The following is a 22,903-nucleotide window of genomic DNA, read 5'->3' as shown; positions in this document are numbered from 1 at the left end:
CCAAATACACAGTTTCTGTTTTATTGATTATCACTATGTCTACCCATAACACCTGAAGTGAATGTTATCTGAAGGGAAGTTAAGGTGGGGAGGTTTGGCTTTCTTTCTTTTTATTTTAATACTCACAAAACAGCACATTTAAGGTTTAACGACCCTTCCTTAATTGAGTGATACATGATTTGAAGAATTATGTAGATAAAATTGGCTATAACTTGAATAATAGTAGTTTCTTTACAATTGCATGGAAACTTCAACAAGTCCTCAAGATAACATTTGATGGGGATGATGTGTTAAAAGAATAAAATGATCAACACTGAAGAAAAAGGTGATTTTATGGCAGATGTTGAAAGATTTGCATAAAAACAAAGACTACCAAAGTACCACGAAAGCAGATTCAACCTCATCCATATTGTGACTAATGTTGTCAGAAAAGCATTGCTGCAGCCATAGACATTTCATTACCTTGATGTTGGAAAACCACAGATCATTTTCATGCAATGTAGCAACATAAACAGAAGTGAGAATTCCAAGGGAAATGCCAACAATTCCACCAATGAGGGGCGAAAGTTTTTTCCAACGCTTTCCACCTTTTTAAAAGAGAAAAATGGAAAATGGATACCAAGGACCCACTGTACTTTTAAATATATATTCCTATCTGATCTTGGAAGCTAAGCAGGGTCACCCCTGGTTAATACTTGGATGGAAGACCACCAATTAATTCCAGGTGCTGCGAACTATACTTCAGGGGAAGGAACTAGCAAACCACCTCTGAGTATTCCTTGCTTAAGAAAACCATATGCAATTCATGGGATTGCCACAAGTTGACAGGTGACTTGAAGGTGTGTGTGTGTGTGTGTGTGTGTGTGGGCACACACACATTGCTAAGCCGTTTTGCAATGAGATGTTTAAACTATTATTTACAAAAAGCAGTACATTAAATATATTTAGGCACAAATTATAAAAACCAATTCAGAGTGCTCTAAAAAAAACATCCTAACCCCATGAAATATATAATAGACATCAAGTCTGATATACTGACTTGGAAGGAAAGTCCTAATTTAGGAGAAAGGTATATGATGGATTACTTCTACCATGATTAATACCAGCATTAGTGTAATGAAGTTTCAACAGTACATATTCCTAAAATGGTTTTTTTTCTAAAACCATATGGGACAATTTTAGCCAAGAACTGTACAAAAGCAGTTTACTGTTAAATACCAAAGAAAAAACCCAAAAACCAATACCTACCAGGTACAATTCTCTCATTAAGTTTCCAGCTCTTTTCTTCTGATAGACATTCTTCCACCGCTTCTGTGGATTTTGTTCCCCTTCTCTGTCTAACGGCTGCCATGATGTCAGTGACCGTCACACATTACACTTCAAGCTAGTTCCTATATACACATATACAAAATAACATGGAACCTAATTCGAGCATTCATTGAATAGTCTTTAAGTTAAACTACTTCCTTTTAAATGAGCATGGAAACATGAATTATTAATGGTTTCAATATTTACATTACTGGACAGGATATAAAGCTTTTGCAAAATCTCTTTTTCTATGCCAGGAGACAAAATTAGCTGAAAAATGTACACTTGTCAACTAAAGGCTCTGTCGGGAAAAACAAATAATCAAAACGGGTTTACTATATTAATAGGAAAGAAGGTGGATCTTTCTACACTCAAGAAGCATGTGGGAGCTTGTAAATATTGTGTTTGTACCAGTCAGTACAATACTAGCGGAGGCACTTAACAGAAAAACCACCATGTCTTGCAACAAAAGCATATAATTTTTTGGCATCTTGAAAACTAATAAGATATATCCAGGCCTACTCTTTTGTAGACTAAAATCCCCGTTACATTTTATTGCCTGTCGTCCCCACTATTTTCTTTTTCTTTCCATCTTCTCTGTAATCCTATGTTTGAGCAGATCTCCTAAATGATAACTCTTCGTGCAAGTTGTGATTCATTAATAAATCTGTTGGAATGTAATGGAACGAAAGACATGATTCGGATTAATGGTGAAAGCATCAATAGAGTGGGACTTGTTCTGTTATTGTTGTTATTAACTACTGTCAAGTCAACTTCGACTTGTGACGACTCTATGAATGAGAGACCTCCAAGTCATCAGGCTCCCAACAACCCCACTCAGCTCTTGCAAGCTCAGAGGCATGGTTTCTTTTCATGGTTTCCTTCTATTCATCTGTAAGGAAGTATTCTTCTTTTCCTACTGCCTTCTACCTTACCAAGCATTACTGTCTTTTCTAGTGAGTCGTATCTTCTCATGATACAGCCAAAGTACAACAGTCCCAGTTTATTCATCTTGGCTTCTAAAGAGAGTCCAGGCCTGCTTTGCTCCAGGAGCCATTCATTTGTCTTTCTGCAAGTCGGTGGAATTTGCAAAACTTTTCTCCAGCAGTGCATTTCTAATGAGTTGACTCTCCTCTTTTCAGCTTTCTTCGCTGTCCAGCTTTCACAACCAGACACAGAAATTGTAACTACAATAGCAATAGAATACAATCCTGGCTTTTAGTATTACTCCCGATCAAACATACACAAGTTTGTACTCTGATTTGGGGCCAGTCTCTCTGCCTCAGCCCCAAAAAAACCCTTTTCATGTGGCTGTGGGAGAATTAAAGAGGAGGAGGACCACACAACTGAAGCAATGGGCCTTCTCTTGGTGACTTGCCACGGTTGCCAGATTGAAACTTAGGGAAGGCTCCTGTACCTGGATGGTTGTGTAGTAGAGAGAGTTTTTCAGTGGGCATTGCTAGTCATGCAACCCAGTAAGAAGCAATACCTGCTGAAATGCCTTTTTCTCCACAATGGTGAAATGTACAGCAGTCCTCTTCAGTTTGTACTCTGGGAACGCAAGGGACAAAAGAGTGCAAAATGGTCACAGATGATGGGAGCTCCAAAAGTTACCATGGGGGGGGGGGGGTCTAGTCTGCTTGGAATAAGAGTGCCTGCAAAGCTGATCCTCAGTAAAGCAATATATTTACAATCACACACACACACACACACACACACACACACACACACACACACTTGCTCCTCCATTTTTGCAGGGATCTATTCCAGACCACCACCCCCACAAAATGGGAAATTTGCCTATATTCAAGCCCCATTGGCTTGGATGGCAGTGCATGCCCCATTTTGTCCCCCTCTGTTTGCTGCCCGCGAATGGCGAGGGACATGGAGTTCAAGTCCGCAAATACTGAGGGGTGACTGTATATATATACAGTGTGTGTGTGTGTATGTGTGTGTGTGTGTATATATATATATATATATATATATATGAGTGCCTGCAAAGCTCATCCTCACTAAAGGATGAGAAATACACACACACACACACACACACACACATGAGTGCCTGCAAAGCTCATCCTCACTAAAGCAAGATATATATATATATATATATATATATAGCTGACAAGCTCATCCTCACTAAAGATATATATGTGTGTGTGTGTGGGGTGTGTGTGTGTGTGTGTGTGTGTGTATATATATATATATATATATAGTATGCTTGTGGGTATATGAATGCCTGCGGAGCTCATCCTCACTAAAGCAGGAGAGAAAACATATAAATAAACAAATAATCTTCCTTTAGTGAGGATGGGCTTCACACACAAACGTGAATATATATATATGTGTGTGTGTGTGTGCTTGTGTGTGAATATATATATATATATATATATATATAGTGCCTAAGGTGCTCATCCTCACTAAAGGAAGGGAATGTATTTGTATTTATTTACTGTGCCAAAGGGCATCATAATTCACATATGCTGTTTCTCTCTCTCTCTCTCTCTCTCTCTGTATATATATATATATTCACATATATGTGCACGTGTGTGTGTATATGAATGTCTAAAGTGCTCATCCTCACTAAAGGAAGAGTATTTCTTTTACTGTGCCAAAGGGCATCATAATTCTCTCTCTCTCTCTCTCTCTCTATATATATATATATCTATAGGTGCGGGGCTGGAGAAGGGAGCCGAGAGCGAGGGCCTGGGCTCTGGGGGCTCCTTGAGGAGGGCTGGGAGGGCGCCTGGCCATCCTTGGGGTCTCCATGGCAGGCGTGGGCCTAGTCCCAGGGGCGCCTCAGCCTCCCTTCGCCAGGGCTCCGCTTCCCTGCCTCCCTCCCTCCCCGCGCCCTTTCCCTCACTTACCGCCGCCGTCCTGAGGCGGGAGCAGGGCCTGCCTCCTCCTCCTCTTCTTCCATCCGAGGCCGAGAGGGAGGCAGGCGAGCAGGACTTGGTCCTTCCTTCCTTCCAGGAATGGCAGCCGGAGGAGGCTCCCCAGGGACGGGGCTGGCTCTGCCGCCCGGTGGGTGGGATGGGCCTCCCTCCTTTCCAGGCCTCGCTTGAAAGTACCCCGCTTTCCCTCAGAGACTGAGGCATCTGCCCCCCGCCATTTTGACGGAGAGCGAGGTCGCCCCAAAGAAATCATCATCATCATCTTCATCATCAAAATTATTACTGTTATTATAATAAAACAATATTAGATAATAATATAAATATAGTATAATAATAATAATAATAATAATAATATAAAATAATACTATAAAATAATATAAATATAAAATAATAAAATTATTATTATTATAAAATAATATTAAATAATATAAATATAGTATAATAACAACAATAATGCTATTATTGTTATTATTATAGTATAAAATACTATAAATATAAAATTATTTTATTATAAAAATAATGTTATAAAATATAAATATTAAAAATAATAAAATTATTATTATTATTATTATTATAAAATAATAGATAATAATATATAGTAATTATTATCATTATAAAATAATGCTATAAAATAATATTATAAAATTATTATTATAAAATAATATTACAAAATAATATAAATATTATAAAATAATATTATAAAATAATTAAAATATAAAATAATGAAATTATTATAATAAAATATTATAAAATAAATATTGTAAAAATAAAATTATTATTATAATTATAAAACAATGTTATAAAATATAAATATTATAAAATTATTATTATAAAATAATATAAATATTATAAAATAATAAAATTATTATTATTATTATTAAAGTAATATAAAGTAAGTAAATATTATACAATAATAAAATTATTGCTATTAAAATATTTATTGTATTTAATACATTATTATTAATTATAATAAATAATTATTAGTAAAATCTCCTGGTGATTAAACCTATCCAAGGATTAATCAGGTCTCAACACTTTTAAAGTGAAAATATATCCTAATAATAATAATAATAACTATATTTAATAAATTATTAATTTCACTAAGAATTATTTATTATATTTAATAAATTATTATTAATTATAACATTCTAAGTAAAATCTCCTGATGGTTTCCTACCCAAGGATTAATCCTTAATAGGTATACATATAAAAGCTATTGCAAACTAAAATTCGTGTTGGAGCATCTTTTGACAAGCATCCAGTTTTCAAAAGCTTGGCGCAAGACACGGAACTGCTTACTCAGAGGATCCGTCTTCCTTTGTTCTCTTAATACTCCATGACCAATCCAGTTCATTTTGAACGCATGACATGTGGGCCATTTTATGTTAGAAATGTCAGAAGATGTGTGTCCGATAAGCTAATAGACAACAGCAATTCTGTTGTAGATTTCAAAACGTTTATATGTATTAAGGATTAAAATAAGAATTAGCTAAGAAATTCCATAGTAAGACAATTATAATTGAATTTATCATGTTACATGTCTATTGTTTAGATCAAATCAGTAAAACAGAGGCTGGATGTCCACCGGTTGCGAGTGCTTTGATTGTGTATTCCTACATGGCAGCTATATGATTCTACCACCTGTTAGCTTAAGCTCATGTAGTTTATAACCCATACCTTAGTAAACATATAGCTAGTTCTGCCCATGTTAGGTTCCCTGGTTGTTGTAGATCCAGGACAAGGATTAAGATCACTCCCTTAGTGTGAATAATGTTACACAAGGCTACCCTTCTACGGAAAATTAAACAACGGGCAAAATCACCCATAGCATCCAGGTAGTGTTTTATGGTTAAATCCTAAACTGGACATAGAGTAAACCCATTGATATAGAAGCTGGATTCATCATGATTAACTAGAATCCCATTCATTTCAATGGATGTATTGTAAATATACTAAACTGTGGATTTAGCCCACAGAATTAAGATTATCTCTAAAGGTAAAGGTTTCCCCTTTGACAAGACTGTCAAGTCGTCTTTGACTGTAGGGGGATGTACTCAGCTCTGTTACTAAGCAGAAGAGCCTGTGTTGTCAAAGACCACTCTTACCTTCCCACCAAAGTGGTACCTATTTACTTGCATTTTTACATGCTTTCAAATTGCTAGGTTGGCAGAAGCTAGGAGTAGTGATGGGAGCTCAGTCCGTCAAGTGGTGCTGGGCCTCGAACTGCAGACTTGCCAATCTTGCAATGATCAGTCAGCGTCTTAATCATCATAGCTTTCACTTATTGGGTTAAAAGTTCCAGCTGCCCTAACCGTTATAGCAAATGGGGAGGAAAGCTGCATGTTGCAGCCCAAAAACATCTGGAGGGCTATATGATCCTCACCCTGCCTTAAAAATAACATTTAAAGTAGTATCTCAATATAAGGGAGGGGAACGAGATGTTAACTACTCAGGTAACTTACTGGTTCGTGGCAGGAGCAGTAAATTTTGACCTATAAATCTTTTATATACAGTGAGCGTATGCTGAAGTTGCCTGGGAAATGGGAGAATGCGCGGCACGCATGCATGGCAAGCATGAGCTTCATTATATCCAATGGGGCTTGTGAATGGTGCACGCGGCTGTGGGACGAGCACAAGCATTTTGCTTTATGCGTGAGAGTCCGGAACGGATCCCCCGTGTAAAGCAAGGGCCCACACTGTATATACTGTCTTGTTGGCCCGGAACATATAGGCCAAATAAGGTGGCTTCCAGCCGCTATGGGGTGTGACATTCAAATAACGCATGTCGCCAAAACAGCCAGAAGCCACTCCCATGCTGCCAGAAGCAGTCCGCCACTGCTGCAAAAAGCAGCAGAAGGCAGCTCCTATGGGACCATCTGCTTCATGTCTGTGTTTTAAAAATTGCTGTAATAGAAAAGCTAAATTGGTCAGCAAGGTAAACCCTTCCTCGTTCCACTTCTAATACAATCAAGAATGCTATATTGATGTGTTCAACAAAGGAGTTTATTACCAAAATACAATTAGTCAATACATGACAGAACTTCTGTAAAGCAAAATAAATTATTATAACAATGTACAGTATTTCAGAAGGTAGTCCAAATAGTACTACAAAGTTTGCATCCATAGTTTCCAAACAAGACAATCCTGGAGAGAGAACTTAAGGCATGCAGCTTAATGTGCGGAAAAGATCATTATAAAATAAGCCATTCTATGAATAAAATACAGCAAGAGCAGTATCTTCAGTATTTTTTTTTACATGTCAGTTTTCTAAAAGTTTTATACTTTGGCTATAAAAAGTGATGCCACAGTATTACAATTCCTTTTCTTAAAAATATATATATATGTACCCATGCCCATGAATATCAAATGCAAAATTCTATTAAATATAGCTTAACATTACTTTAAGCACCAACTGTACATTTTAAAATGATTAAATAAGTGCTTTAAATTGCAGTAACTGGCTGAATCCCACACTTGCCTTTCAAGCTGAGAACAATGTGTGCAGATGCAAGAATAAAAAGCCTCCGTTGGTGAAGCTGTTGAAACCATACTTCATCAAAAGCAAATCCCACTAATTCAAACAGCACATTTCCAAGTAAGTTACTTATAACCAAAAAGCTGGTTCAGACAAGTTAGGGTAAGGGAACTTACCACTCCATTCTACATGCCTGGTATGCTTGTCTGGCTTCCAAACTTACAGGAGGTTTCAAAAGGTTTGGAGGCAATGTTTGTTTGGAGTCTAAACATATAAAGGCCTAAATGTCCTTGTAGGTTAACAAATACTGCTTGTTATGTGCAGAAAATCAGTGGGTCTGAAAGCAGGATAAGGCAAAGGTAAGCAAGTCTTAAACGTCCCACAGCATGCTAGTCTTTAGTGTATTTCAAGTTTATTTAACCGGCTCAAAGACATGCAACACACTCTCAAGTTTCCCCCACTGAGGATGGCTGAATACATTGAATACTGCTGCACTGTAAGGTTGCTATCTGTATCACATCTGTTTTGAGATTAATTTCAGTTGATCTCAACCAAATATAAATAAATATAGCAGAGTATGAACGGAAGGTTTATCCATAATGGAACCCAAAGAGCTAGGAACAAAGGAAGAAAATATAACTCAGAACACAGAATCTACACCTACATAAATCAAATTAAAACAAAAACACACCATAGTTAGCAGTATGTGTCCAAGCATTTCTAGCATCTTAAAACGGAACACGCCACGTGTCTGAAAAGTGCTCTTATAAAAGAAGATAATGCCGATGGTGAAGAGGAATCCCTCTTCTCAAGTCGTCCACACCCCAACACTTTCCAAAGCTTGTAACATGATCAAGAAACTTATTCCATGCTCAAGACTGCCATGTGAAGAGCATTGGAGGTATGACGTGATAGCAATATTATGGATGCTGAAATGAAATGTCAGTATGAAGTATACCCAGTTCTTGTGCAAATGAAGGTAATCTCAAACTTTTAGTACTGAGGCTATAGTCTGTTTTAAAATGTCCTATTTTACGATTTAATAGTAAAAGTCAATGAATATTTCCATGTACAAAATCAATTTTTATTGGTATTAAATATTCCCTCCCAATTTCTCCTGTATGTTCTGTTTCACAAGAAGAATATAAAACTTTCTGAATTTTAAATCCTATTTTTCATATATCTGAAATATTTTTGTAAACTCTAGGCTATATGGCAACACTTTCAGTCTTTTTAATATATTGTTGCAAAGATTTTAGAAATACATAGATGAAATAATCCAAAATGGAGTAATCCTAGTTTGGATAGTTTTACAAAATGCCTTGAACAATTTCTGTATTAGGTATTTGAAGCTTGAAAATTATATGCAATGTCATTTCCATTTGTCCGATTTCACAGTACAGAAAGGTTTAGGGGTGGGAAGCTAGACTCAAGTAGCACCATGAAAATTGTGAGGTACTAGCTTATTTGTGTTAAAATATAATTAGAAATATATGATAAATACAGAAGAAATATGCTCTGCAGCTTTTTAAAAACCAACTCAGATTTTGCAAACAGTCTCTTTGTAAACTATTAAAGCAAAAGGACTCGCAGTGACACAGAAGGAACTGTGATAGGGCTGTACCCAAATGAAGCAAGACGGCAACTTCTTGAAGTAACATCAGAGGTTAAAGCAGGCTGTTTAGCTCCCCAGTGATGTTGATCAAAGTCAGATTGGGGCCTATCCAGGGCTGCTTGGCAACCACACACTGCAGCAATGACATGCCCTGGAACCAGCCGAAATAGAAATGGAAAAGATCTGCTCCTATTTTGACCGGCAAAAAGCTTTTTCAGGCGGCCTGGCTGAAGCCCAATAGCAACTTCAGGCTGTTCCGGCAGCATGTAAACAGCACACCCCTGGAACATCTTGAAGCCATCCACATTTGGTCAGCCAGGGCAGCTTGGGGATGTGTGGTGTCTAAATGCCATGCTCCCAAGCCACACGGAAGCCAGTTTTTCAGGCCCATCTGTTCTGGCCCTATATTAAGACAATGCAATAGTTATCAATTTATAACCAATTCAAAACAAGAATAGTTTATTTATGGTAAAGTCCAGTAAACTGGACTAGAGTGTTTCCCTTAATATAGCTCCCGAGTGGAATTCAACTTGGAAAGCCCTAGTGGGAAGAAGGATAACGGTGATGTATCCTGATTTCTTTCCTGCCCTGCAGCCTCTAGCATTTTCTCCTCTTGTGTTCCAGATGGGCACTCAAACCTCTAGAGCAGATTTTCAGAGACCATGAGGGGAGAGGAGGTGAAAATAATTTCTTCCAAAATGTTGCTAACACAGTTCCTCCACATGACCAGAATCCTTCTATAGATGGAAGGAACCCTCACATTGTTGGGACGCAATCAGCGCACAGATCCAACCAGCTACATTTTTATCTGATATCCCATCATCCCAAGCTGAGTGTGTTTTGAAATGCTAAATGAAATTTGAAGAGAATTAAACTTTTTTTTTGTATTGCCTGGAAATCTGCTTTAAAGTTTATCTACAACCACTTGTTACTATCTTTTTCTTCCTGCTCCTCCATATTATGGCACTTCCAGAGTACTGAAATGAAACACCAATAGTTAAATGTCTGCTTGCATATGAAGTCAGTATTAAATAAGTATTGGTGAACTTATTGGTGAACTGTAAGGACTGACCAAGACACATGTAGCATCTCATACTGGGTAAAAAGCCCCAACCCATATCTAGTCAACCAAATAATTAGTGAGATACCAACTTGTTTCATGCAGTCTGTATCAACAGGAACAGACAAAAGTTATCCTCTCTTCTGCAAAAGAAGAAATTAAGCTAGGAAACTCATAAGGTTGCTCAGTTTCTCTCTCTCTCTCAGAAACTTCTGCTTCATAAACTTATAGTTGCTCAGACTGATTTTAAAAAATATTTATCTGAAATGAATTTGACACGCTTTAGATAGTTTCAAGGCATGAAGGTTAAACCTTTTAAGTTAACACCTTAGTGTGAATTTCCTATTATAATACTATGCTTTGGATTAGGAACAGGCATTGAAATTGTCTCTGTCAGCAAGGGATAACAGTTTCAGTGTCCCTTTACCTTCAATGGAGTATTTACTGTTCAGTTGCTTCAAGAACTTATGAAATAATCGGCTTTCTTGTTGACACAAAGACTTGTGAATTTGGGAACATTGCTGTTTTATGTTTGTTCTACTCACAGTTCTTCTCTTTAGCAAGTATTTCAAAAATTACAGGCAGCACAGAAAACAGCACTTAACCATTCATTTTCATCTAGCTGATATTCTGTGCTGCAGCATGATCCTTGTTTAGAATGATGTTTATAATTTCACCTTCATGCTCCTTCATATGATCCAACAAATTCTCCTTGTTGGTAGACTCAAATCCACATATGCAACAGCAGAAAAGGAGGACGCAGTATTCTGTGCCAAGGTGGGACAGGCTAGTGTTTTTTTCTGAATTGCATGAGGTATTTGTTGTAGAAGCAGGATTTTGATTTTCATCACAACCTATGGTTTTGACAGCATTCTGGTTACAGCAGTCCGACAATGCCAAGCCCTCCGAGTTATCTGTCACAGGAACTGAACTTTCTTCAGAGCATTCAGTTATCATTTTCCCAGGAAGCTGACCAGGGGACCTAAGAAATAAAGAAATTGATTTATTTTTAATTTTGCTGACACTGTATCTACGGCAGTTCTCCTAGTAACATTCAAGACTATACAAGGTCAACATAGATGCAAGACTTCAGGGAAAACCTATTAATATACCCATAATCCAAGTTTATAGAAGCAGAAGAAGAAATGGAAAAAATTCTATGCTGGAGTCCAGGCGGAAACTGATAATATATCAAAACTTCTTGTTAATCATTGGCAACTGGAGTGCAAAAGCAGGAAACAGCATAATCAAAGATTGTAGGAAATTTTGGACTAAGATTAAGAAATAAAGCAGGAGTTCGTCTGACTGAATCTTGCAAGGCCAACAGTTTTGTCATCACAAACATTCTTCAAACAACCAAAGAGGTGACTGTATACATGGATATCATCTGATGTGCAAGGCAAATAGACTACAAATTCAGAAGCAGAAATGGAGAAGCTCCATTCTCTCTCAGAAGCTGATTGTGGTGGTATAGACTATGAACTGTTAATATCAAAAACTAGAGTAAAGCTAAAGAAGAACACTAAAGCAACCATCATGGCAAAATATTACCTGAAAACATACTTGTACAATTTAAAGATAATGTAAAAAAATTGCACTATTAAATCTAATTTATCAGCAGATGGAAGAACTCTGGACTGAAGCCATAGACTTTTGCCCAAAACAGATCACCCGAAACGAGTGGCGTGATGCCACCCCTGAAACAGCCAGGTGGGCGCTGCGGCAACTGCATGCCATAGCCCTACTCCGATGTTTTGCCACTGTAAAAAAGAAGCAGCAAATTGCTGCTCCTTTTTGCGGTGGCTTTTCCTGCCCTGCGGGGCTTTGCAGTGCTGTGGTGGCACGTAGTGTCTAAATGCCTGGCTGCTGCAATGCCATAAAGCCAGTGCATGTGCGGTCAACCATGTGGCTTCCCGGCAGTGTGAGGGTGTGCCCTCTGAACTTTATATTGCACTGGACGTTATATTACAAGTCTAAATGACTAAAATACACACACCTGCCACTCTGTGAAATTGCATCATTAATAGCTTTGTTTACTTGTTCATAGTTATAGTTTTGGTCACTTGCATGTTTCCACATATGAGACTTCAGTGACGGAGGATGGCTACATACATATCCACACAGAGAACACCTGAAACAAATTAAACGAATAGAGGAAACAGAAGTGGTTACCAGTGAAATATAATCAAATAAGTAAGTCTTCTCAAAAAATTAGTCAAATAAATTCTACATTCAGTTAACAATAACTTTTCGTATCGTTTTATCAATATCTGTTTTTATCTGTTTTAAGTTTAATAAGATGCCTTGAAATTCAGGTCTAGGAAAAAGTTTGAATAAAATAATAAATAATATTTGAAAATGTTCCTACTCTTGTACTGTACTGTATTCGTCATAACAATGCCTGCTGCAGGATCATTACTAACCAGTATTACAGGAGAGTCTACAACTCATACAGAGAAGCTGGAGAAGCTGATCCAGTGGGGATCCTGATAGCAGAAATATCTTTAAGAACAATGTTAGAAGTTTGCCACAAAGTCCCCAAAATCCACAAAAAATACTAAGGTCAGATTTTGAAGTAGAATCTTCACATACAATGGCTGGTGGTTTAACAGCCACAGTGGGATCATCACAATTGCCAGCTGCCTGAAGCCCACATACTGCCAGGCCTACAAAGAAAAAGATGCTCCCTTGACTAGAAAATGTAAAAAGGATGAGAAGACATACACAGTTCCATAACAAAGCAATATGTGAGCAGATCTACAAAGAAAGTCAAAGAATCTTCCTTAGCCCTAAGCTCTGTGTGCTTGCAACAAGTTGCTGCTTCCTTTGCCAAGGTGTTAAGTTACCTACTTGAATTGCTCCATTAGCTGAACAGCCTGGTGCTCCTGAGGGTGGCGCCTCATATGGCATTTCAAGCTATTCATATTAGTTGTTGCAAAGTCACATACTCGACATCTGAAGGTAAGAAAAAAGTGATGATTGTTAACAGTCAACTGTAATATAAACTGTAAGAGAAATAAAGTGTGTTACAGAAACATGGCAAGAGTTCAAGGAATTTTGGCAACTTGGAGTTCATTCTGAAATCCTATCAGTGCGATGGTCGGCTGTTATTAAAATTGGCTGCTATTCATCCAGGTCTCACCAATAAGGTACAGTGGAGCCATGTTATCTGTTGGGGTTTGGTTCCAGGAACCCCCATGGAAAAGGAAATCCGTGGATGCTCAAGTCCCATTAAATATAGTGGCATAGCAAAATAGTGTCTCTTATATAAAATGGAAAATCAAGGTTTGCTATTTGGAATTTATACTTTCTTTGAAGCTTTTCAAGCCGTGAATGTTTGAATCCATGGATTCAAAATCCGCAGATAAGAAAGGCCAACTGTATGATGAGAACAGTAGTCCATCAACACCTGGGGACCAAAGGGTTACCAGCCTGTTCTTTTATGTCTAATTGAAACTGGACTTTCTACATCGTTTGGCTTAATTTTTTAAAAAATAGTTAAGAGACTCAGACAATTCTCTAACTTGTTTTAATAACTCCTCTTCTTTTAACCATAATTCCATTTGGAATTATACAATGCATACAATGCATGACAAGATTAGTAGATTTTAAATATGCTGTCAGTGAATCAGTCACAAATGACACACTGTTTCAGGAACAGGTTATTTCAAGTTGCCCACGTTATTCTATATTTAAAATTGGCAACCAGAAGAAAATTTTCAAAAGAAAAGGCTTCTTAAGTCCTACATACAGAAAATACTGAGATACTCACCTGTATGGCTTATCAGAGTTGTGAATCCGCCTATGATTTCGCACACCAACGTATGTTGTGCTTGTATAATCACAAATATCACATCTGTAAAGTTTCTGGACTGAAATCTTATCCCCTATATAATAAGAGCACAAAAACACACGAGACTATGAATGGGAATCATGCATCTAATCACAATCTCTAGTTTCCATCATATTTTATCCATAGTTATATCGCTATCTTAGGCTTTTTATTTTGCAAAAAACAGAACTCTCTCTTGCAGCATGTTTTAGTTTGGGAACTGAGCTGATTTCTTGTATATGTGTGTGTGGAGAGGGGAAAATAATGAAGGAAGGGCAAGCCCTGTGGTATATAATGAAGTGACTGATTTCAATCTAGCATCAAAAGCAGGTGTTCCTATAATGCACATTATTACAACACTCCCACATTATCAGGCATTTACAATCCAATCATAGGCAGTAAGATCCCTTTAATGTTGTAGCACAGCCAAGATGAACTGGGGCGCTGATGATTTCATAAACATGAAACGAATGTTCCTGCTCGGGTAGCATGTACATAAACAGATGCTGTGCTATAAACGTCTTGGGTTTGGGCTGTTTTATAGAGGTGACATCTGTTTGACAAGAGGGCTTCCTTCCTGCAACTGTGCCATAATTTGACTGCAAAGAGTTTCCAAAATACTTTAGAAAGCTTAAATTCTCATTTAATGAATGCTGTTAAAAAGGAGAACATTTTCAGTCAAGTCATACTTCCAATCCAAGGTTGTAAAATTAAAAAAAGCAGACATTAAAAGTCAATGCAGGGCTTGTGTGTAATTTCTGCAGAGATGAGGGTGGGCAAAAGCATCACCAAGAAAAATGATTGATATCTCTGCTTCCAGAGTATTTCTGTTAAAGAAGACTAGCTTCTTTAAAGAGTTGTGCACAGTAGCAAAGGAAGGCAAAACATCCTTCTTCTACCCTGTCTGCCTAGTTTCAAACCAGGGCATGTTCTGGAGCCTGGAGTGCCATCTGGAACTCTAGTGACTACAGAACACCATCTCAGCTGCCAATGTGGCAATATGAAAGCAATATTGCCTCAGTTCCATTATGGTCTTTGCTAGCATGATTTTCTTGATTTCCTGATGTCCCCGAACAATATTTTAAATAGAACTAAATGGAGTGGGTTTGTTGGAAAAAATATTGAGGGATCACTTGAGACCCCAAGGGCTGCACAGGACTCCCTCAAGGACAACATAATCCCACCTTGGTATAAAACCAGACATTTTCAAATGATTAAAAGTCATGTGTGGATACAACTGAAATGCATTTCCCTCTTGTGATTTTCCAGGGAGTAGGTGTAACATTTAAAAGCTCCTTACCTGGCATATTGCCTCAGTTGTATATAGAATATCTGTATACCAATGTTGCCAAAGTGTGTAAGTAACGCACTAGAAGTAACACAATGACTACAGTCAATATTATTATTGATGCAATAAGAAATGTTTATGCATCATTGCTTTTGGGGGGAGTTAGGAGCCATTTTATTTCCTCTTTTTCAAACACACACACCCCAGTATTTCCATTTACTTGATTTGTATCCCACCATTTTCCCCATCTGGGAGTCAAGGAGGCCTAAAGTGTACATTAAAACAAAATACAACTAAAATAATTTTCAATTAAGGCCATTAAAAAGGTAATCCTACTAAAAGTTAACCTTAAAACATTAAAAAACTTGTTTAAAATACAATATAGATAAAAAATCCAGCACACCTCATTAAAAAGACCATACTGAATAACCAAGGTTTGTTTAAATTAAAAAGTCTTTGGTTGCTGGTAAAAAGAGATCAGAGAAGGCTCTCCTATGGGAGGGAATGTCTTATTTTTGAGCAATATAAGTGAGTAATCATCTCCCCACTGCAACAAGTAATAGTAACAATTTACTTTTGAAAACCAGCATTCCAAACTCTGAATGTTGCATGTTACTAGCAATGGTGGTATTCTTCCTCAGATACTACATACAATTGGGAAAATGAAGATGCTTTTAAATGCTAGTCACCACATGAAATACTGTCACAAGAATTCTCAGAAGCCTCCAGAGATGGATGGGGGAAAATCACTACATGTAAGGCATGCCCACTCATATCACTAAGCAAATCAAAAAGGTATACATTACCAACTCTTTCACCCACTTCACTACAAGTTATTAGACTGTCAGATGAGGCTACGGAGTACATATCTTGAAGGCTGTGTTGGTCTCTCTCATGGTTTCGCAGCTGACTCTGGATCACAAAAAAGTTGCACTGTCTTTTAAAAGTATGCCAATATAGCCCTGTCTATTCCTGATATTCAACACTTGTTTTTCTGTTAACTGCTTTCTGTACATAATCAAGTGTCAGGAAGCTATAATTAAGACGATATAATTAAAATACATTTCAACAAGAGCTTGAGATGGGGAAGGAAAGCCCATTTTCAAATTAAGTGGGAATGACAAGGAAACATAGTTCCACATTTGGACTAAATTTCCTTTCCTCTCAGCTGTGTACACTTTGCAGAATCAAAAAGGTGTATCACACCAGCATTATGACAATTATTTGATTTCAGAAAAAGTTAGTTTCCAGCCTCAAGATCTGCAGAAAGCAATTGCTCTGTATCCTCACAATGCAGAACAGTCTATTAGAGAGACAAGGGGCACATTTTAATTAGAACAACGAGTTCCCCAGTGAAATCTTCACTACCAATCTTGTTTGTATTTACAATGCAAGTAAAAATGGCTTTCACACATCATTTGTACTGTAACTACAAACATTGGTTTTGGGCTTTAAATTTTATAGTTTTTTACTCATTTATAACAACATAACAGCCTATCAATACCATTTAATTCATTGTAAAGCGTTTCAGAGCAAATGTTTTAGGGAAAAAAAGCTTGGAAATAACTACACTGACAGGTTGTTAATATTTCCCATTATTTTGTCATTTTGGGACCTAATTTTGAGGTAACTGTGGGGCCATAATGTTTGGATATTTTTAGTCATTATAAACTTAGTCAAAACCCTAAGACTCATGTGTTACTAACACATTAGTAATTAATGTAACAAACTGATGTTAGAATTTTAGTGGTAAGAATTAGATTTAATACTAATGCTTCCATGTTCTAGAAAGAGCTGTATACAAAATAATTCAAATATGTTCCTTCATTAGACATTAAGTCAGAGAACAAAACTGACTAGATATTAAGCATTAAAAAGGATTTTCCTTGTATTAAAGTGTCATTGCACTGTTGTGATTTTCTAAAAAAAAATCAAACGTCTGTTGGCTGTCCATGTTTTACTTGCTTTGTTACTCTAGTTCTGAACAGGGAGGAACTGAGTTTAGACCCTGAAGGTCCTGGATTAATTGTATGTGTTCTTGCAAACAATCTAGTTTTGGTTACTGAAGTCACTACTCAGGCACTGAGGACAGCCAGATGTCCCACAGCTGATACTACAGTTGGCCCTTCCCTTACGCAGGGGATCCATTTCAGATCCCACCATGTAAGGGAAAAAGCATGTAAACTTAAGCCCCTTTAGATCTAATGGGGCTCGTTCCCGCGGCACATGCCCCATTGCTTCTTCTGGGGCGGTTTCCAGCATATGCTGGAAGCCGCCTATGATGCGGTACCTCTCCGAAACTCTGAACACACACTAGCCAAGATCTTACACATGAGCATAGATCCTTGCACACGGTCCTGTGTCTTCTCACTGCCTAGCATGCTTCAAGCCCTAACCCCTGGGGGGAAGCTTCTATCATTTCCCAATAGGGACAGCAGGGAAACAATTCACAGCAGCAGCTGATCTGAGCCCTGTTGGTGGGGAAAAATCACCTTGTAATGAAAGGATTCTTCACACTGTTTGCACTGATACATTCGGGTTTTGCAGTGGTTGAGCATATGGCTTTCCAAATCCTTGCTATTGTCGGCTATATGTTCACAGATTGGGCACTGGTAAGGTTGCCTCTGGCGGTGTACCCGCAAGTGCTGCTTGATGTACCCCTTGTTGCCACTGCTGTAATGGCACAAGCGACACCGGAATGGACGATCCTCATTGGGGATATATTCTACCAAGTTACTCCCCAGCACGCTGGCATCTGTTCCAGGTTGGCACTGAACGTTGTCTTGCAACTCCTTCAGAATGTCATCGTCAGAAGCATTCTGGTCTGTCCTTTCTTTCAGTTTTTCAATGACAGTGAGCAGTGACATGCTAATGCCCATTTTAATGGGCCCTTCGGTTAACTCCTGTTTATCCTTTTGTATTTCCATGAAAGTACAGTCAGTTTGGCTTAGGCTTGTCAGTTCTTCAGCTTCAAGGGATGTTACCAATTTAGAATGGGCTACGTAGCCACTTTCTGTTTGCCTATGGCCAGTGTCCGAACCTAAAGAGTTCACCTCAGCAAAGGCCCGTAGGCTTGATCGAGCAAGCTCTGCAGCTCGGATTGGCATTGTGACAAGCGCTTCTGCAGCTAGCGAATGCAATCTCAAAGATTCAGAATTGGTTCTTCTTCTTGCAGGAGGAGCATTTTCATCAGCTGCTTTGGCTCTGACAGGATTTAAGTCACCCTCTTTCTTTTCTGTGCTGCTCCATCCAATTATTACTTCTTCAAGCTCAACAGAGCTTTTATCCATATGATAAATGTCCCCTGATCCACCTTGAGCAATGTGAGTCTGCTCAGACATTATCTTTTTTTCCACTTCCATTTCAGCATCCATTGAGTAAGGTGTCTGCAAGACAGGCTCTTCAGCATTTGGCAAACGTTCTACTATGACATTAACGTGACCCTTTTTATTTGGGCTGCAGTTAATGATTTTCTGGGCTGATGAAAGTAAGCTGTCAGGTGTCACACTATCTTGCTCAAAGTCTGTATCAGATATAGTCTCCTCCAACAGTTTTCCTGTGGGTGAAAGTGCAGCTGATTGATCTAGGATTGCCTCTTCTTTTACAGGCTCTTCTGCTGGCAAAGGATTGTAAGTTATCTGCTTGGGATCACAAATGTGGAGCTGAACAGTCTGGTCACCACAGAGACCCAATTCGTTATTTTCCAATGAAAGAACAACAGTATCCATGCTGTGAGGAACATCTAAAGTAGTGGAATCTGGCAATGTAGGTTGCTCATTTTCTTCCTCAAATATGGGATAAGTGCAATCAACTTCACCTGCATGCTTCCAGGCATGTGTTTTCAACATTCTCTGCTGACCACAAGTGTAGCTACAAATTAAGCATCGGTACATGCCATATTGTTCATAAGTATACCATTTTTGCCTCCCCTTCTCTGTCACATGAGGCTGAAGCTGTGCCACCTGATCAGTGCCAGTGCCTACTTTGACAAAACTTTCTACTGGCTCATGCCAAGCAGTGCTTGAAATACCTACACACTGCTGCTCCTTTGACAGAGTGTGCATTTTGTCACCATTTTCTGGGTGATGCCTGACATGAGCCTCAAAGTCTTCAAGGCTTCTAGAGGCAAAACTGCATACTGAACACATAAGTATCACCTCATTCTGCTGGCCATGTTGTTTTACGTGTTCTTTTAATAGGGGAAGAGTGGGAGACAAAGATTTACAGAGACTACACTGGTAACAAATCACCTTCCTTTTACTCTGTGGAGGACTGTCCATAACATAATAATCTTCTATATTAATTGTGCCCAAAGCAGGCAGTTCAGTAGTTTTAGCAGGAATCTCTGGGAGGTTTTGTGACTCAAGTGACAGTAGCGATGTGTCGGGATGCAAGCGTTTTTTCCCTATCAACAGGCATTTCTGAGACTTTTCACTCTCAACAATCTTGCTTAGCTTCTGGATTACTTGGATTAGCGGATCAGGGTTACACTTCTTCTGATCTTCACCACTTTCTGAGTTTGGGCTTAGGGCTGTTTCAGAGATCAGTAGCGCTTCTTGTTCCCCAATATTTGAGACAAGTGCTGTAATATTGTTGCCGGCTTCCATAATATCTGAAATTTAAAATAACATGTGTGTATAAATGCTTGTTACTAAATAAAACATCAAGCTTACAAAGAAGGAAATATTACAAACAGTCAAACTTATGACTGAGTCTGAGGAAAGACATTCATTTAATTGGCTAAAATTGGCCCCTCAGTGTATGCACTTGTAACTATGAAACAGATGCAGTTTATTGTGGGTTTTCCCCGCTATGTGGCCATGTTCTGGAAGAGATTATTCCTGACTTTGGTCAGCATCTGTGGCTGGCATCTTCAGAGAATGCTGGCATGGAAGTGAGTGGGGTATATATACTGAGTGACCCTTGGTTGAGAGGAGGTGATTTACATGTTAATCTCTGTGTTAGTTGAATGGCACGGCCTCAGTATGGAAGGATATGCAAGGAGGATTTGTGTCTATTTATTTAGTAATCCATAGTCGTTTTTTGTGGGGGTTTTCAGCCTATGTGGCCATGTTCTGGAAGAGTTTCTTCCTGACGTTTCGCCAGCATCTGTGGCTGGCATCTCCAGAGAAACGCATCAAAAGATAGTTTTGTATATCTGTTTTATTTTTCTTATTCTCTGAAGATGCCAGCCACAGATGCTGGGGAAACATCAGGAAGAAATTCTTCTAGAACATGGCCACACAGCCCGAAAACCCCACAAAAAACTATGGATGCCAGCCATGAAAGCCTTCGATTTCACAATCCATAGTCTGCTGGGAAAGTCCCTGACCCTAGGTAATGTTCATTTGCATGTGCTGAGTCTTGATTTTTTCAACAACTATCAGGCCAGATTGCACAGGAAGGCCATTGAAATCCACAAACGCCTGGAGAACTTCAATAGGAAAGAAGAAACCCTGAAAGTAAACACGATTTGGCTACCAGTCCTGAAAAACATCAACATCAAGAATCAATTCATGCAAGTCAACGCCACCCAGGATCAGGGGCTTCCCCAGCAGACAATGGGTCGCTAATTAAATAAGACACAAATCATCCTCCCATATGCTCCTGCCTTGAGGCCTTGCCATTGAACAACAGACTGACACACAGATTAACATGTAAATCACTTCCTCTCAACCAAGGGTCACCCCACTCACTTCCATGCCAGCATCCTCTGAAGACGCCAGCCACAGATGCTGTTGAAACGTCAGGAATAAACTCTTCCACATCATGGCCACAGAGCCTGAAAAACCCACAGAAACAATGGGTGCCGGCTGTGAAAGCCTTTGACTTCATAAAGCACAACTTATGCATCCCTGTTTCAACCTTGCTTTGCATGTACCCATAACTGGGGTACTCTACTCAGAAAATATCCTTCAACGAAAGACCTGCCCCCGCGTTGCATGAATTGTGTCTGTCCAGTGAGGCTGCTCAGAAGGAAAGAGGCCTAGAATTAGCCCTTGTTCTGTTAAAACACCACAATTTCGTAGCATCACAGAGCGGGAAGAGACCTGAAGGGCCATCCAGTCCAGCCCCATTCTGCCAGGCAACTGCTTTCTCTCAGCGGATCTCAAAGATGCTACAAGGTCTCTCTGCATCAATATTATTATTACTATATCCAAATGCATCTGAGGAAGTAGAATTGAGGCTAGGAAAGCTCCTGCTGCCAACTTCTTTCAGTGAGTGGCAAAGGGGCATCATCTATTATTATTATTATTATTACTATATCCAAATGCATCTGAGGAAGCAGACTGAAGTCTAGGAAAGCTCCTGCTGCCAAGCCCTTCCCTTCAGTGAGTCTCAAAGGTGCTGCAAGGTCCCTCTACCCACCGCACTCTCTCAGCCTCAGGGGAAGGCGCCGGCTTTAACTCTTCCCTGGCTCAAGGCTATGGAATTCTGGGAGTTGGAGCCAGAAAAGAGATAAAGCGGTGCCAAACCGGGTCATTCCTCCAGTGTGGATGCAGCCCTGGGAAAGCGGCTTCGCCTCTCAGCCTCCTTCCCTTCCCTTTCCCCCTTTGCTTTCCTTCAGAACCGGCCTCCGCGCTCACCTTCCCGAAGGAACTGGGTTTTAATCTCGCCTTCCTCCTCCTCTTCCTCCTCTTTTTTTTCCTCCCTTGAAAAAAAAAAAGCACCGCTTCAAAATGGCGACGATGGGCACGGGATCACGTGACCCGCGCGGACGCGGTCAGGTGACCCGCAGCGAGCGAGCGAACGTTCCATCCATCCTCCTAGCTCGCGCACCTGTTGCTATAGCGACCATAAGCGGACCGTACCAAGTGACACCTGGGGAAAAAAGGGGGGGGCGCAGACGAGACCATTGTTCCACAAACATCTATATTATTTTGGCAAATACAGACTGTGGCATTTTTGGCCTGTATCACTTTATAGTACAGAAAGGTGCTGTGAGGAGGGATGAGGTCAATGGGAGCAGAAGGGAGAGGCCCCAGGGTTTTTTGTGTTTTAAGTAAAATGTCAAATTTTAATTAAATTTTAATTTTTTAAAATTAAATTAAATTTTAATTTAATTAAATTTTAATTTGATTTTAATTTTAATTTAATTTTAATTTAATTTAAATTTTAGTTTTTAATTTTAATTTTAATTTTAATTTTAATTTATTTTTAAAAACATATAAAAGAACCACACACACATTCTGTGTGTGTGTGTGTGTGTGTGTGTGTATAGTACTATTTTTAACGATGTACGCCGCTTTGATTGTCTTGACAAAAAGCGGGATATAAATAAAAAGTTTTATTTTATTATTTATTTACATTGGTCACGCAAATATCCAAATATCCAACAACGAAAAAAAAGAGAAAATAACAACATACCAAAAACAACAACAACATATCAAATAACACATCATATAAAACAAAAAACATTTATTTATTTATTTA

At 38.7% G+C, this 22,903-nt stretch overlaps 2 protein-coding genes across 3 annotated transcripts in view; both read right to left on the bottom strand.

Moving 5' to 3' along the window:
• The window catches only part of DPY19L3 (dpy-19 like C-mannosyltransferase 3), a 40,380-nt gene extending 35,965 nt beyond the window's left edge, over positions 1-4,415 (bottom strand). Inside the window, exons 1-3 of one of the 2 annotated variants that reach the window (XM_089539667.1) lie at positions 4,173-4,415; positions 1,249-1,391; positions 463-587 (exon numbers count right to left, since the gene is read on the bottom strand). In XM_089539667.1, the coding sequence (XP_089395793.1) occupies positions 463-587; positions 1,249-1,351 (228 nt within the window). In that variant the 5' untranslated portion in view covers positions 1,352-1,391; positions 4,173-4,415. Of the gene's footprint in view, positions 1-462; positions 588-1,248; positions 1,392-2,797; positions 2,929-4,172 lie in introns of those variants that run through there. The other variant, XM_089539668.1, reaches the window with a different exon arrangement.
• Positions 4,416-7,184: 2,769 nt separating this feature from the next.
• On the bottom strand, positions 7,185-22,125 carry ZNF507 (zinc finger protein 507). The gene is made up of 7 exons (XM_089540314.1): positions 22,057-22,125; positions 17,962-20,081; positions 16,276-16,381; positions 14,122-14,236; positions 13,200-13,304; positions 12,346-12,480; positions 7,185-11,331 (listed from the first exon to the last, which is right to left on the bottom strand). The coding sequence occupies exons 2-7, from the start codon at positions 20,074-20,076 to the stop codon at positions 10,968-10,970; spliced, it is 2,940 nt and encodes a 979-aa protein (XP_089396440.1). The 5' UTR covers positions 20,077-20,081; positions 22,057-22,125; the 3' UTR covers positions 7,185-10,967.
• Between the last annotated feature and the right edge of the window lie 778 nt (positions 22,126-22,903).

Source organism: Sceloporus occidentalis, unplaced genomic scaffold (genome assembly GCF_023333645.1).
Source record: "Sceloporus occidentalis isolate IW3139 unplaced genomic scaffold, rSceOcc1.0.p SCAF_10, whole genome shotgun sequence".
In the NCBI taxonomy this organism is placed as follows: domain Eukaryota; kingdom Metazoa; phylum Chordata; class Lepidosauria; order Squamata; family Phrynosomatidae; genus Sceloporus; species Sceloporus occidentalis.
Note: the sequence above shows the minus strand (reverse complement) of the source record. Positions and strands in the feature narration are given on the sequence as shown.